Raw genomic sequence first — 14455 nt, forward strand, 5'->3', positions numbered from 1 at the left:
TTGGGAATGAATCAGAAACTCAAACTGGACATGAAGGAAGGTCCAATCTGTCAGAAATTGACTCTGAAAAATGAAAGAAAAAAAAATAAATCAGTCGACTGATGCTGCTCTAAAATGGAGTTAAATCTGTTTAGTTTCTGCTTGGCTTTAGTCAACAAATCAAAATAATCAATGAGTTTATTTCAAGTGTAAAATCACCAAACAGTCGGTTCCCAATACACTTTATAATTACAAAAAAAAAAAGTCTTTTTTTTAAACTAAAAGCTAAATAACATTTAAATGATAAGGAGTTAATAAGCCCAACCAAAAAAAAACAAGCAACTGCTTCTCTTATTTTCACAGAAAAAGGAAAACGGGAACTAAAAGCAACGCAAATCAAAATTTGGTGCAAAAACATCTGTTGTTATATAGGTACGTATAGTAAACAGCGTAGGTGTTCATGAAACCGGGGGGCTGCCCGTCCCGTTTCTACGTGGCGCTTCAATGATGAATCGATTCATCGAGAAAGAGTAAATAATTGTCAGTAATAATTGCTCCGTTTGAAAAACGACGTAACAAAAAAAAAACAAAAAAAAGCAGTAAAATGCAGGTAACGCGGGCTTTTTTTTGTTTTTCTTTCACACATTACGAAATCTCAGTGTGGGCGTACTGCTCCATACGCCATTGAATGTCTGCTTCCAGCTGACACGTGGGACATTTCTCAAACTTGTGGGCAGATCCAGCTGCAGGAAAAAAACCAAAAAAAAAACATCCAGCTTGTGTAAAACCCTGTCATCAGCAAGTCATGCATGCATCCCAACAACTGGTCCTTCCACATTCCTCAGAGAGGGACCAGGGGAGGGCCGAGACTGAGAGAGACAACAAGGTACAGAGAGAGAGAATGAGGAAGTGAGGGAGGGAAGGTGGGGAGAGGGAGGAGGGAGGTGGGGGGGGGGAGCCACTTGTCTGTAACAGGCAGAGGGAACAAGTAATCCTCTCAAAGTCCCTCTGGAACATGGACTCACGCCGAGCGAAAGCCTTTCCATGATCAAAAAATAAATTAAAAAAATCCCAACGAGCACAAGAGAGGCGACAGAAAGCTGACCAAAGCTAAAAAAAAAAAAAAAAATTTAAAAAAACGTTGAACAGACTGCCGTTACACGGTTTATTTGACATTTTAAAACGAAGGAGTCTTTCTTTTACTGTCAGGACCAGCTGGGCTTTTAGCAGGACGAAGAAAAAAAAAACATCCGCGGGTGATGGGAGACCTGAAGAGAAAACTCGATTCTCTGCGAGTTAGTGAACTTTTTTTTGATCCCAACTTAGTCTATCGTAAAGAACCGGTGGGCCAGAAGTTCGAGCTTCCACAACCGCTTGATCCTACAGTTCCCCGCCTCTCAAATGTCCGCACCTTTAAAACCTCCACGCTTTTTAATTCATAAATCCAAATATACATCCGTTTCTACTCGCAGGCTTTCATCACTGCTTTCATTATTTTTATTCAATTTATGGGTTTTTGGGGGTGGAGGGGGACTTTTTTCTTCTTCCTGAATTCCTGTATATTTAATCATCTTGTGATCACTCGGATTTCACTCCCGGCCTTCTACATTGAGCACTTTATGCTGTATGCATCCAAACCAAGGGGGGGACATTCTTATTGTGGGCCTGTTCCTATTCCTGTTTCTGCAAACAGTCGATCGGCTGTTTTCGAACGCCGTCCAACGACTGAAACAGGAGAGAGCAAGAGCCGCGGAGGAATGCCGTCCGACCGCTCTGCCTTCGGCTACTCTTTAATCCTCCCGCGAGAGGCACGAGAACCCAGACCCGGACATTCCTGTTCGATCCAGCGTCCGTCCGCCGACGTTCCCGAACCGACGGCTCTCGCCGCTGCGTTTTCTGACATTCGAAGGCGCTCGCTCCTTATTTCGGAGGTGCAGAAGTGGGCCGGGCAGAAGTGCCGTTTCCTGTCTGCTCTACGTTTACGCAGCGATTAATGAGGTGTGATAATGCTGAAGGTGATAAGCAGCTGTTTCACCTGCTTTTTTTTTTTTTTAAACACATGCTGGGAGGGGTGGGAGGGGGGCAAATTCAAACAACACAAAGTCTCAGCTGCTTTATCTCTTCTGCAGCAGGTGGCTGATAAAAGATAAGAGCGTGACAAACGAATGACGGGAGACGGCCTGAAGATTCCCTCCTTTAAATGTGTGAGCGGAGAAGAAAGTTTGGCTTCTCGTGTGACTGAATCTCCTCTTTTACTCCCTTTTTCCTGCCAGCGAGCAACGAAAGTGACGATCGGAGGGGGACATCCGTGTCCCCCGTTCAGTCCCCTCGTCTTCACTGGGTCTTAATCGCGCGTTCGGGCTGTTGGGAATTGTGAAAGTGCCCGAGTGTCCGAAAATAAACCAACACGGGGACCAACCGGAGAACAGGTTTCGGTGCGCAGACATTTTTAACAAGCAACACGGCATGTGAAGTAAGAGGGCTTCAGGCTGAACCAAGTCGGGAGTTTTTCAGCTCATTTTCCGCATTCGGCGGTGATTCTATTCTAAAGATGCGACTTGTTAACCAGGTGAAGGTGTATTATTTCGCTTTCTGACAATTAAGCTGTGGCTGTGGGTCGAAGTTGAAAACGTATTTAGTCATATTTATTTTATGTTTAAAATCCCTCCTTTCCTTCCTCTGCACAGTGGCGCCCTATTATTGGATGTAACGAGAGTAAAAGCTTATGTACGATGGGTGGGTGGGGGGAGGGGGGTAGCGTATATCCTGCCCGGCTTCTGTTGAGGCAGCTGCTGTCAAGATGAATCCAAAAGGTTTGACGCGGACTGTTTGTCTCCACCTCAGAGCTGAGACAAATAATCAGAGCGGTCTTCTACCCGTCAAGCAACGTAAACTCTAACGGAGTCTCGGCAGTCGGCTTCAGTCAAGAGGTGTGTTACAGTCAGAATATGACACGGCAAAGACCGAAGGAAGGTGTCTCTCTCTCTCTCTCTCTCTCTCTCTCTCTCACACACACTTGCTATTTAGGTCAGGATCTGACTGCCTCGCTCGGCTCATCAAATCAAATGAGGCAGGCTGGTGGTGGTGGTGGTGGTGGTGGTGGTGGTAGCCTCGAACGTCAGGATCGAGTCCCAAATCAACTCAGCTGTCAACATCCACACCTGTCACACCGTGTGCCCTTGAGAGAGGACACAAGCGGACCACACACACACACACACACACACACACACACACACACTCACTCACTCACTCACGCACACTCCTCTAAAGACGAGGTAGAAGCAGGAGGCGTGTGCGTGAAGACGTCAGGTAGTCACTCACTCTTTGAGTGTCTCGAAGCCTTGTTCTTTGTACTGCAGCTCCTGCTTCATACAGGCCAGGTCGCGCTTCAGCTTGTTCACCTGAGACCAAGAGACACAACCGTTAGGGCTGGAAATAATTTCAAGAAAAATAACATCTACAGTTCTGTTTGGACTATTTTGAACACACACTTTCTAGCATTCGAGGAGTTTATGTGAAAAAAATCGGGACATATTATCAGAAATAAAGGATTCATCGAGTGGACTTTTTACTAACTGAGGATTTTTGTTCTGGAGTTTCAAATCAGGAGGGACGTTGTCTTACCCGACTTTTCGCTGTGGCTATTTCTGCTTTGAGGATTTCTGGGTCGTATTTGCTGGACGAGGACGATCTGGAATTCACTGCAGGGAAAATAAGACAAAAGAAAAAGAACAAAAAAAGAGACGTGTTAAAGAACTGGCCCTCACAGCTCTCTCCTGTTTTTTTTTGTTTTTTTGCATTACACCCGAGAGATCAGACTGAAATGTGTGTGAAGCTGTTAAATAAAAGAAATGTCGGGAGAAACGTTCACTTGTTGTTTTATCAGGTGGGACTTCAAAGAAAAAGTAAAGCATCATGAGAGAAACTATCACCGTCCCCTTTTTTTTTTTTTTTTTTTTATCCCCTCGTGTGCGTCTTTCTGAAAACAAACTGATTTATTGGAAGAACAAATATCCGAGAAATGAAAGAGACGCTCGTCTCTGTTCACACACAAAATGACCGAAACGCCTTTTACTTCCAAAACAACGCCTAAAAAGCTTTTCCTCGGGCATCTTCCTCGGCACTCACAGCTGGTCTGCGACGTGGACTTGTCCCGCCACGCGTCGTTGAGCTGCCGGTACTCCTGCTGCGCCAGGCGGAGACGCTGCTCCTTCACCTGGTAGATCTCCTTCTGGGCGCTGAGGGCGTCGCGGGCCACGGCCAGGTAGTCCCGCAGCATGGCCTCCTGCTCCCGCTGCCACTGGGCCCGCGGGTCCTCCAGCTGGGTGCTCTCTGGAGGAGGAGGAAGAGGAGGAGAGAGGAGGAGGAAGAGGAGAGAGGATCGAGAAACACGTCCGGCGTTAACGAACAGGACGGTCGAAGGGAGTGAAAGACGAGGAGAGCAGCAGCCGGAGGCGAAACTCACTGGTGTTGTGGTCGACATAGTACGATCCGACCACGGGGTCGTACGCCTCCTCCCAGCCGACCGGCAGCTCATCTCCGATACAGTCAGCGAACGTCAGAGGCTTCGTCTGCCTGAAGGAGACGGGGTCAGAAAAACAGATCAACAAACAAACAAACAAACAAACATCATCTCCGTCACGGAGACGTGAGGATGCTGATGAAGGATGCTGTGTGTGTTGTGTCTTTCAAACACAACACACACAGTCAGGTTCCGTTAGATCGGGTCGATCGTCCGGGTCGGTCACTCAAAACCTTCACAAATCTTTAAACGGCTGCTCGACTTGGAAGAATATCCGGTCTGTAAATACGGTGTGGAGTTTGGAGCTGAATCCTCAAACAGAAAAAAAAAACAAAAGTCATCAGAAGACAGATGCTGATCGGAGACATTTTGGAAAGACATTCCTTCCCCTTTGTGTGGCAAATCCCAGAAATCGACCAATTCCTGCTTGTTTCCTTTGTTTATTTATGCAAAAATAATTGCTTCATGTGAAAATTATCTTTGGACTGTTGAATATGTCAACTTTGGGCTTCAGGAAACCGTGATGGCCTTTTGTTGTTGTTGTTGTTGTTGTTGTTGTTTAACAGAGCAATAAATCATGAAAATAATAGTTGGATGCAGCTTCATACAAAGCTAAAAGTTGTAAAATGGTTCATTTCACAATCTTTATCGAAGCCGAACTCTGTCCGGCCCACATTAAAACCTCGGACCCACGCAGGTCTGAACAACCAAAGAATTGCAATATTTTTTTTATCAGGTTGATCGCGGCTCGCTTTCTGAAAGCATTTTTAGGAGGAGGTCTGCTGAGAGTGTGTGTGTGTGTGTGTGTGTGTGTGTGTGTGTGTGTGTGTGTGTGTGTGTGTGTGTGTGTGTGTGTGTGTGTGTGTGTGTGTGTGTGTGTGTGTGTGTGTGTGTGAGAGAGAGTGGAGGAGGAGAGTCTGCTGTTTCATTGAGTCCTTTATTCACCTCCGAGGGGGGAACAGGAGAAAGGGGTGTGTGTGTGTGTGTGTGTGTGTGTGTGTGTGTGTGTGTGTGTGTGTGTGTGTGTGTGTGTGTGTGTGTGTGTGTGTGTGTGTGTGTGTGTGTGCTCGTGTGTGTGTGTGGGGGAGGGGGGGATGCGGCTCTAGCTGCCTACAATAGGAGGAAACCGGCCCGTGGCATTCCTCAGGCAGCGCTGACGTATCGCCTAGAGGTTTCCGGGGCAACCCTCAGACTCACGGCGACCGGACACCGACCGCACTGCAGCCGCCACGCCGAAATGAACCAGAGCTTTCTTCCCACCCCGGACCGATAGCCACCTCTCTGAATGGCATTTTTAGGTCATATTCTCTGGCTCAGACTCCTGTAATGCATTTACTGAAATATATATATATAGATATATATATTTTTTTAAATGAAACGACAGGACGGCGGTTAAAAACCGGGCCAATTTTAAAGTGGTATTTGTCAGTGAGAAATTTCATTTGATTATTTGACCAGCCCTGATATTTGTAAAACTGTATTGCCATAACAAATGTTTCCACAAACGTTTACTGAAATCGTAATTTCTAAGCCTTTGAAAAACTTGAAATAAAAAGCATTTGAGAGCTAAAACCTTTGGCTTTCATTGGAAGTGATTACATTGGACCTAATATTCATTAACCCATCTTCAAAAAAGTCATGAAACAACATGTTGCACTGTAAGAACAAGACCCGGTCAAATGTATAAAAAAAAGGCAAGAGGGCTTTTAATTTGTACGGTCAGCTTTTTAGTTTGAAATGGATACAGGAAGTCGCGGCAATCAGATGCCAATGCAAATGTTATTGTCTACTTCACCAACGCCTGTCAATGTCGAGCATTTACACAAACTCCTAAAGTTGTTGCTAAGGTTGAGAGAAAAAAAAAATCTGTTGTTTGTTTGTTTATTTTGTTTTCGTAGCCTCCATTCAGAACAGGGGTTGGATTTAAAGAGACGGAAGCTCCTTTCAGATAAACGCTGAACTGCATATAACCAATAAGGATTTTTTTTTTAAACAACTATAAATCAGCCTTGCGGTACACCAGCAGTGCCAGAAAACAAAAATGCAGACCTGGAAATCTGCATACGTCCTATTTAGATATCGACGTGTTACAGGATGGCATTTGTCTCCAATCAAACATCTTTGGCTGGACTCAGCATTACCTATTGTTTCATAGCTAAGCTGAACCACGTGTCACAGCTTATACAAACTATGAGTGAGAAGCTGAACACGAGCAGCTCCGGTCCTGCCCTTCATTTTTATAGAGGACAATTACACAAGCGTTGTTTTGCTACGAGTAAAATGTTTTTACAACAATACCCGGTTGTCACCGGCAATCAGTACCAATCGACAAACAGATAACAAACACGATCAGATGGACAGATCCTGCTGAGCTCTGTTCAACATCCCCATCGACCTCTCGGCCGATTCCCTCGTGAGCGACGACGAGGAGGAAAAAAATCGAAACTCATCTCTGGCTTTTTCTTCTCCGCTCGTGTTTCGCGACTGCAGACAAACAGCAGCGACTGGACTGCTGAAGGGAGAAACTGAATCCTTTTTCAGCAGATGAATGATGACAACAACAACAAAAAAAAGGGGGGGGGGGGTCCTGGATAAGACCCATCCTTCCCCCCCGCCCCTCCCTCAGCTCCCCTGCTCTAAATTTAGCTCGGGAAGACAGGGAGGCTGCTGCCAACCGCCTAGACCAGAAAAAGGCCGCCCGGTTGGCCGGCTGGGTGTTTCACATCCCATTATCTCTCTCTCACTCTCACTCACACTCTCACTCTCTCTCACTCCCTCTCTCTCTCTCTCGCCCTCTCCCTCTAAATCCTGTCCTCTGATCGCCGGGCCGAGGGGAGTCGCTGACCTAAACCCCGTCACAGTTTCACCCCCTCGGGGCGAAGGACCAGCTGGCAGCGGCGGCCCGGCCTCCATTTCACCGGCCGTCATTCAATAGCCACTTGTAGTGCTTCTCACATGCTTCACCGCGTTAGTGCTCAAAGTGCCTGCGGCGGCTGCGGGAGCAGATAATGTGGGACAAAAAAAAACAAAAAAAACACCACCAGTAACAGTAAACAAATACATCAGCCGTAAACCGGACATCCTACATTATTATTTATTTTTGGTTTTGGCACTTCTTTTAATCTCTTGTTGATCAATCTCTTTATCGATGCGATTCAAGTTTTAAACTTCCATCGTAATTGCCCGTTGCGACATCTTTTAGTCACTGAATCTGTCAACAAACGGAGATATTCAGTTTACACTCATGAAACACACTGTTTGCTTGATAAACGAGAAACTATAAAAAAAAAAAATTAAAAAAAAAAAAAAAAAAAGGTAAAGAATTGTTGGCGATTTATTGTTTTGCTAAATCCGGCAAAGGCAATTGTATTTTTACAAGACTACTAACTGATAAGAACTGAAAATATCAATTTTAAATGAATTAATATGCTACTACGGTTTAAGCCTAATCATAGTTGAATCACACATCGACACCCTTAGAGGAAGAAGAAGAGGAGACAGTTTATCGGCTGTGGCGTTAAATATCCAAAATCAGGATGTTTATGTACTAATCGGAAGTCACGGACCACAAAATGAGCCTCTTGCTGCCTGATTTAAAAAAAAAATTTTTAAAAATTTAAAAACATGATCGCGCTGCATTTATGTACAATGACATCAGTCAGTGTTACTAACTACAAATACGCTTGTCTTTAGGTTTCGGGTTAATTTGTCTGCGGGTTAGTCGACTGTTACCGGTGAAAAGATCCACCTCAGCAGCGCTCGGGAGTTAAAACTGTCATCAGGTGGTCGACTTCTCTTCCAGCGTTCAAACCCAATGACTTTTTCCACGAGCAGTAATTTACCGCTCGTGTAGAACGCGTTGTTGTTGTTGTTGTTGTTGTTTTGGCTCAACAGTGTTTTTCATTTAGTTTCCTATCTTATCCGGAGCCACATTTATGAGGCGGTTGTGGATTTTAAAATGAAAAAGGACGCGGCGAGGATTCGTCTCGTCCCGCTGTGGATGAACGCGGCCTGGTGGAACCGCTTAACCCCGCAAAAAAAAAACAAATATCTGCTCGACCCGCCGATGGAATAAGCACGCGATTGGACGGAGAGTTTCAGCGCCACGCGAAAAGCCGCTTGTGGCCGAGCAGGAAAACAAAACAGAATTTGATGTGATGCTGTTGTTGTTGTTGTTGTTGTTGTTTTTGGCGTCTTTAATTTGTATCCCAGATATGAAGAGCGGTGTCATTATCGGCCTTTTGAAAAGCTGATACCAGTCCAAGTGGAGTCTCAACAACCCCCCCACCCCCTTCCAAGGTTTCACATACCGAGGTAAACAGCCCCGGCGCTCTGATGCAAACTGACAAAGCGTGCGGCCGAGTGCAAACACCCAGGGAGGCGAGCTGCATAGCTGAACGGTGAGTCAGACGGCGACGCGGGGGAACGTTCATTCAGAGCGTATAAATTCCTCGGGCGGAGTTACGAGGCTTGGAAAAATGAACGTCCGTGCCCGCTCAAGGTCCAAACGGTAAAAAAAAAAAACAATCGCACGTACGCAAAAAGCCCCCCAGCCCCCCCCACCCCACCCCGCTGCCCTCTCGCCGCCGCCGTCGTCCGGAAAGGCTGAAACTGACAAGGCCTCCGAATTTAAAAAAAAAAAAAAAAAAGAAAGAGGAATTTATCATAAACTTTGAATAAAAAGACAACCTGCCTCAGCCTTTTCTGCACATTACCCTCCTCGTACCCGACGGCAGCGTGTTATCTGGCAGATAACATTCCTTTCACCCGACGTCACGCGTTCGATGCGCCGCCGCGAGGTCGGACGGGTGAGATCGCACCTGGGAGAATTTATAAGCGCTTTATAGGCGCGTTTTCTTTTTCTTTTTCTTTTCCCTAGGAAACATCCTCAGATTTGACTTTTTATCCTTGTTTTGTCCCATTTTTTTTTTTAGTTTTTTGTCATTTTAGTCCTTTAACTTCGCAATCGTGAATTAAAAAGGAGCTCCTTTTCTTTCTGTCTTTTCTTTTTTTTTTTTTTTATAGCGCAGAGCAGATATTTTGTTCTGAAGATTTCTTTTTTTTTTTTTTTTTTATGGGCAAAAAGCGGGTCTTCATAAAAGAAATCCCGCAGGTAAATTAGATATTAGCGGTCGCACTTCCTCCAAATGCCGAGTTTAAAAGACAAAACACGCACGCAGAGCCGCCGGTGTTCGGATCGAGGTTAGCGGTCCGTCTTCATTCCTGAAACGCCGGACTCTAATGGACGGGTGTTCACATGACCGCAGCGAGTGAATTTCAAAACCGTCTCGTCCCTTGAATTTCTTTTACGTTTCCTCACACATTTTTTGGTGGTTTTTTTTTTCTTCTCCCTCCCGCGGGAGAGGTTGATCTCTAACTTGAATCTAAAGCGAACGGCTTAAGCGATCAGCTGACGTGTCATCTGGGTAGTCATTAAACCGCGAACGATGATCCCCGAAGAACCCAAAAACACATGCGGTGACGGTGAAGTCCCGACATTCCTGTGTGCTTTCCCTCCACCTGTGACTAATAACCGGTCGAACACGTTTGCCTCGTCAACAGCGCTCATTGTTCCACTAAGTACAGTTTGACGGCAGGAAATATTTCAGCAATCTGAACCATCTGTACTTCCCGTTCTTGCCCGGCCAGAGAAGTCACCGGAAATGCCAACGAATGTTTGCGACTGTGATCGACCAGCCGATCAGAGCGTAGTGTCATCGCTCCGGGTGCTTCGCTCGTTTAAAAGCAGTAAAGTAACTGAACAGAAAGTTACTTCGTGATGCGACAGAAAGAAGGCTGCAGCCATAATAAAAAAAAAATTAAACAAAATTCTTGAGAAATCTCTTAATCTGATTAATGAATTCCTGAAATTCTCACTGGTTTTATTTCGATCCGCCGTGAAGTTTGAGGGCGAAGGAAAAAGAGGTCATTTTGGTGGTTTATACCCCCAAAATTTCAGGACGGCCCCGTAATGTTCTTGAGCATCTATAATTCATAAACTAAGAAACACTGTGCCTTCCAGGGATTTCACTGATGGTGCTAGAGATGCTGCACCACAACACGAGCAGGTGCAGCAACAGGTTTCACTGAGATTTGTGGGAAAAAAAACAACAACATAATAGTCTGTAATTCACAATAAGGGAGCAAGATGTCATTTTAATTAGATAAATTAACTTTTTTTTTTTTTTGGTGGAAAAACCTGATCAGAAACACATCATAGATGGATAGATACTTCGTTCGTCTCCTGCTCACGCAATCAAACAAAATGAGCAACAGCGCTTTAGAGGGAAAAACGCAATAAAACCAAAATGACTTAAAAAGCAAAGTCGTATGAATGGATGAAATAATAATAAAACGTTTTTTTTTTTTTTTTTTTTTAAAAAAGGTCCTAATAACAGTCCTGAAAAACGCTCACCTGCAGCTAAAGAAGAAAGACTGCGATATGGAGTTATGGGGGGGGAGGAGTAGGGGGTTAAAGGTTACGAATAGGAATCAGAGCAGACGTAATGTGAACGAATCTATTTCACTGCATGAACAAGAACTTAATGCTGCTTGGTGAGCTGCTGCGGATGAGTAAAGGTTCGGTTATGTATTAAAAACAGCGATGCGGCGGCAGCAGCCTCTGTTCACATCCCAGTTAACAGTTTGCAGGGCCTCACGCTGCACTTTGACCCGGTGCACCTTGGCAGGCAGTGAAAGGGATTTCAGATGAATCGGGCCTTTGGTTGGCGAGTCTGCTCGGTCCTTCACGTCGTGTGTTTCAGGAATGTGTGCGTGTGTGTTGTTTTGTTCGGGACTTTGTTTGCGAAGGTTTTTTTTCCCCCCTTCCCTCCCCTGCGCCTTTCGAGAAGTCTGAAGTGCAAAGCGACCGGAGGGGCTTCGCTCAGAGGAGCAAGTCTACAATCCACCTGCCATCTTTTAGACTGGAACTACACCAACGACGTGTGTGTGTGTGTGTGTGTGTGTGTGTGTGTGTGTGTGTGTGTGTGTGTGTGTGTGTGTGTGTGTGTGTGTGTGCGTGTGTGTGTGCGTGTGCGTGGTCTCCCCAACAGCCCAAATAACCGGAAGGCTGCAACCAAATCTTGAACTGTATTGAACAAGACGTGTTTGTTTGCAGGATAAATTCCACATTTATCCACATTTATCCACATCAAACTCAAAATTCTTGTCTAAAACTTATTTAAAATTTCATTAAATTTGGTCGCTTCACGCTCTTCATAAGACCACATTTCCCACAAACCCCCGTCGGTTTAGTTTGTGTCCCCCCCCCCCCAGTCTACCGGCATGTCTGATGATGAGGAGAGGTTGAAGGGTCTTGGTGGTGACTGTAAATGAGGAGTTATTGTTGTTGACAAAAGAACGTTTCCTTTACGTAATGCCTTCAGCCGAGCTTCTGTTGAGTGACTTTATTGCAGAGGAATCATGGGAATTTTCCCGCAAATATTGGATGAACCCCTCTGAGCCCCACAACCTGCCGGAGGGTTTGAAAAATAAAATTGTAAATAGGTTTCTTTATCATGTGCACAAATCTGGGCAATTACACAAATAAATAAAAACACACACACACACACAAAAAAAATATTTTTTTAAATCAGCTGTTCTTTACCAAAACCGTTTTCCCAAAGTTATTAACCCCCTTCAAAAAAAATTGGTGCAGGGATGAATCTATTTTTTTTCAAAAAGTAAAAGTAAAGTCAGTAAAGAACATGTCCAAGTCCACTTCCTATGAAAGCGCTACTGTTGATAATAATGCCATTTAACTACTGTCTGTGTGTCGTGTTAGCTGGACGACATCATCGACCACAAGTTAAAACGCGTTTAAAAAAATGCTGCAGACAAATTCAGCCTAACGCAATAAGAAAAGAATCTGTGTGGTTTTTTTTTCGCCCTCTCTCACAATAAACCATCAAACGGGAGAGAAGGAAAAAAAAAAAAAAACTGTAAGATTTAAGAATTCCAGACATAAGCCATTAAAGGGATTTGGTGTCAAAGTCCGAGGGGTCTTAAGTAACCGGTAAAGATGAAAAACGAGTCGCCATGAAAATCTGCCCTCCCCTCTGCACCGTGTTGTTCTGTACAAGCGGGGCTGTGTCATGCTCGGCACGTTAAGCCTATTACACTGATGGATTTCTGTAAGAGAGGAAAGAGGAAAGAAAAAAAAAAAAAAAGGTAACTCACATCTCCAGACCTGATTTCTAATTACAGGAATGTAAATGAGCAGGATGGGTGCAACGGAGCAAAGAAAGGAAATAACTCAAATCAAAATGAAGCCTTCTGCTTTCTAAAAATGTTTTTTTAAAAAAATGCGTTACACCTCCTTCCTAGTGACCGAGATATCGCCTTTTCCCACAAAATATACAACGCGCCGCCCGACCAACCGGGAAGGTATTTAAATGACAGATATTCTGCCAGCTCAAACTCTCTCAGAGCACAGCGCTTTTAAGCGAAAGCATCCGAACAGCAAAAAACAAAAATAATTTCCTTAAATTGGGTTCTTGAAGTAAAAATTAAAGAATGATTGAAAGCTCCAGACGAGCTAAGTGGACTTTCGGCAGATCGTTTTTCCTTCTCCACCTCAAAAGTACCGGGGAAAGTCGAGAGAAAGCATGAAAAATGTAGAAAATTGATGACTGGGATGTTGAAACTTCCAGGCAGCGATTGACTTCCATTCAGGAGTCAGGTCGCCATTGGCTGCCATCATTTCTTTGCGATGAGGTTGAACTGTCCAGGTATTGACTTCCATTCATTTGACCGTGGTGTGTGTGTGTGTGTGTGTGTGTGTGTGACACTTCAGGGCAGCCATTGGTTTCCTTTCCTTTTTCCTTTCCAGGCATTCTGCAGATTTAACTCCAATGACTACTTTAAGACAAAAAAAAAGGGTTTTTTTCCCAAGAATTTGGACCAAAACAACAAATTGTTGACATCCCATTGCACATGCAGGTTTCTATTTCACTATGGTGTCCGAGTCACCTTGTGCCATTACGAACACTTGACTGTTATATTTTGGCACATGTTACTTCATGTATGTACATTTTGTTCTATTTTTATTTGCTCGGTTTTTTTTGTTTTTTACTGACGACCTTTTGGTCGCACACTTTGGAGGCGCTGATTTATTCCTTCTCCGTCTTCTTTTGACGCGATCTAACTGGGATTTACGGACCGGCAGCTGATCACAAAGGAGCGACTTGACTTGCAACATCAACACGGGACAACATCTCCGGGTAGGTTCAAAATAATGCACCGCTCAGGGCGCGCAGTGAAAAATGAGGCGAGTAAAGATGTAAACGGCACACAAATTCGCTCGAAATTGAGAATATTATGCCCGATGTCAGTAAAAAGAAATGCTGTAACACATTTTTTAAATTATTATTATTATTATTATTATTATTTGTCATATTATGTTGTAAATAACCTGACATGAATTCAAGTCGTTACACCGATATGCACACGCCGTATTCGATATGTGGTTTGACTGTGGATGGACAACCTGCCAAAAGGTCAAAAAAGGTCAACAAACACCTGTCTCCCCACGTGTCCTACCTGTCTCTGGGGTCGATCCAGCTGGTGCACTGGTTGACGTGGTCGATGTAGTAAACTTTGCCATCAAAGTCTGTGGCTTCCTCCCAACCTTCAGGTAGTGGCAACTCCTTCCTTGGCATGTCAGGCGAGTCTCCATGTAATTAACTCCTCTCTACTCAAAATCATAACGAAGGGAAACCATCGCTTTTCTCTGTCATCATCATCATCATCAGCATCATCATCAGCAGCAGGAGCAGCAGGAGCAGCAGGAGCAGCACCAGCAACCAAAAGCAGAAGTTATTCCTAAAATTCCCGGTCGGGCGCGTTTTGGATTAGGCCATAATAGTAATCCATAATAATCCACAGATTAGCGATGAATCAAACCTCAAAGTGGGAGGGCAGGAGGAGGAGGAGGAGGGGGAGGAAGGAGGGTGG

At 44.6% G+C, this 14455-nt stretch overlaps 1 protein-coding gene across 3 annotated transcripts in view; it reads right to left on the minus strand.

The window, feature by feature from the left end:
* Positions 1–14455, minus strand: part of wwc1 (WW and C2 domain containing 1) — a 36651-nt gene that overhangs the window by 21982 nt on the left and 214 nt on the right. The window contains exons 2-6 of one of the 3 annotated variants that reach the window (XM_069716536.1): positions 14042–14192; positions 4445–4554; positions 4108–4311; positions 3604–3680; positions 3301–3380 (exon numbers count right to left, since the gene is read on the minus strand). In XM_069716536.1, the coding sequence (XP_069572637.1) occupies positions 3301–3380; positions 3604–3680; positions 4108–4311; positions 4445–4554; positions 14042–14160 (590 nt within the window). In that variant the 5' untranslated portion in view covers positions 14161–14192. Of the gene's footprint in view, positions 1–3300; positions 3381–3603; positions 3681–4107; positions 4312–4444; positions 4555–14041; positions 14433–14455 lie in introns of those variants that run through there. The other 2 variants (XM_069716527.1, XM_069716519.1) reach the window with 2 other exon arrangements.

Source organism: Brachyistius frenatus, unplaced genomic scaffold, assembly GCF_029030835.1.
Source record: "Brachyistius frenatus isolate BFR_SWC_R1_liver_20210118 unplaced genomic scaffold, ASM2903083v1 Contig_5, whole genome shotgun sequence".
NCBI lineage: Eukaryota > Metazoa > Chordata > Actinopteri > Embiotocidae > Brachyistius > Brachyistius frenatus.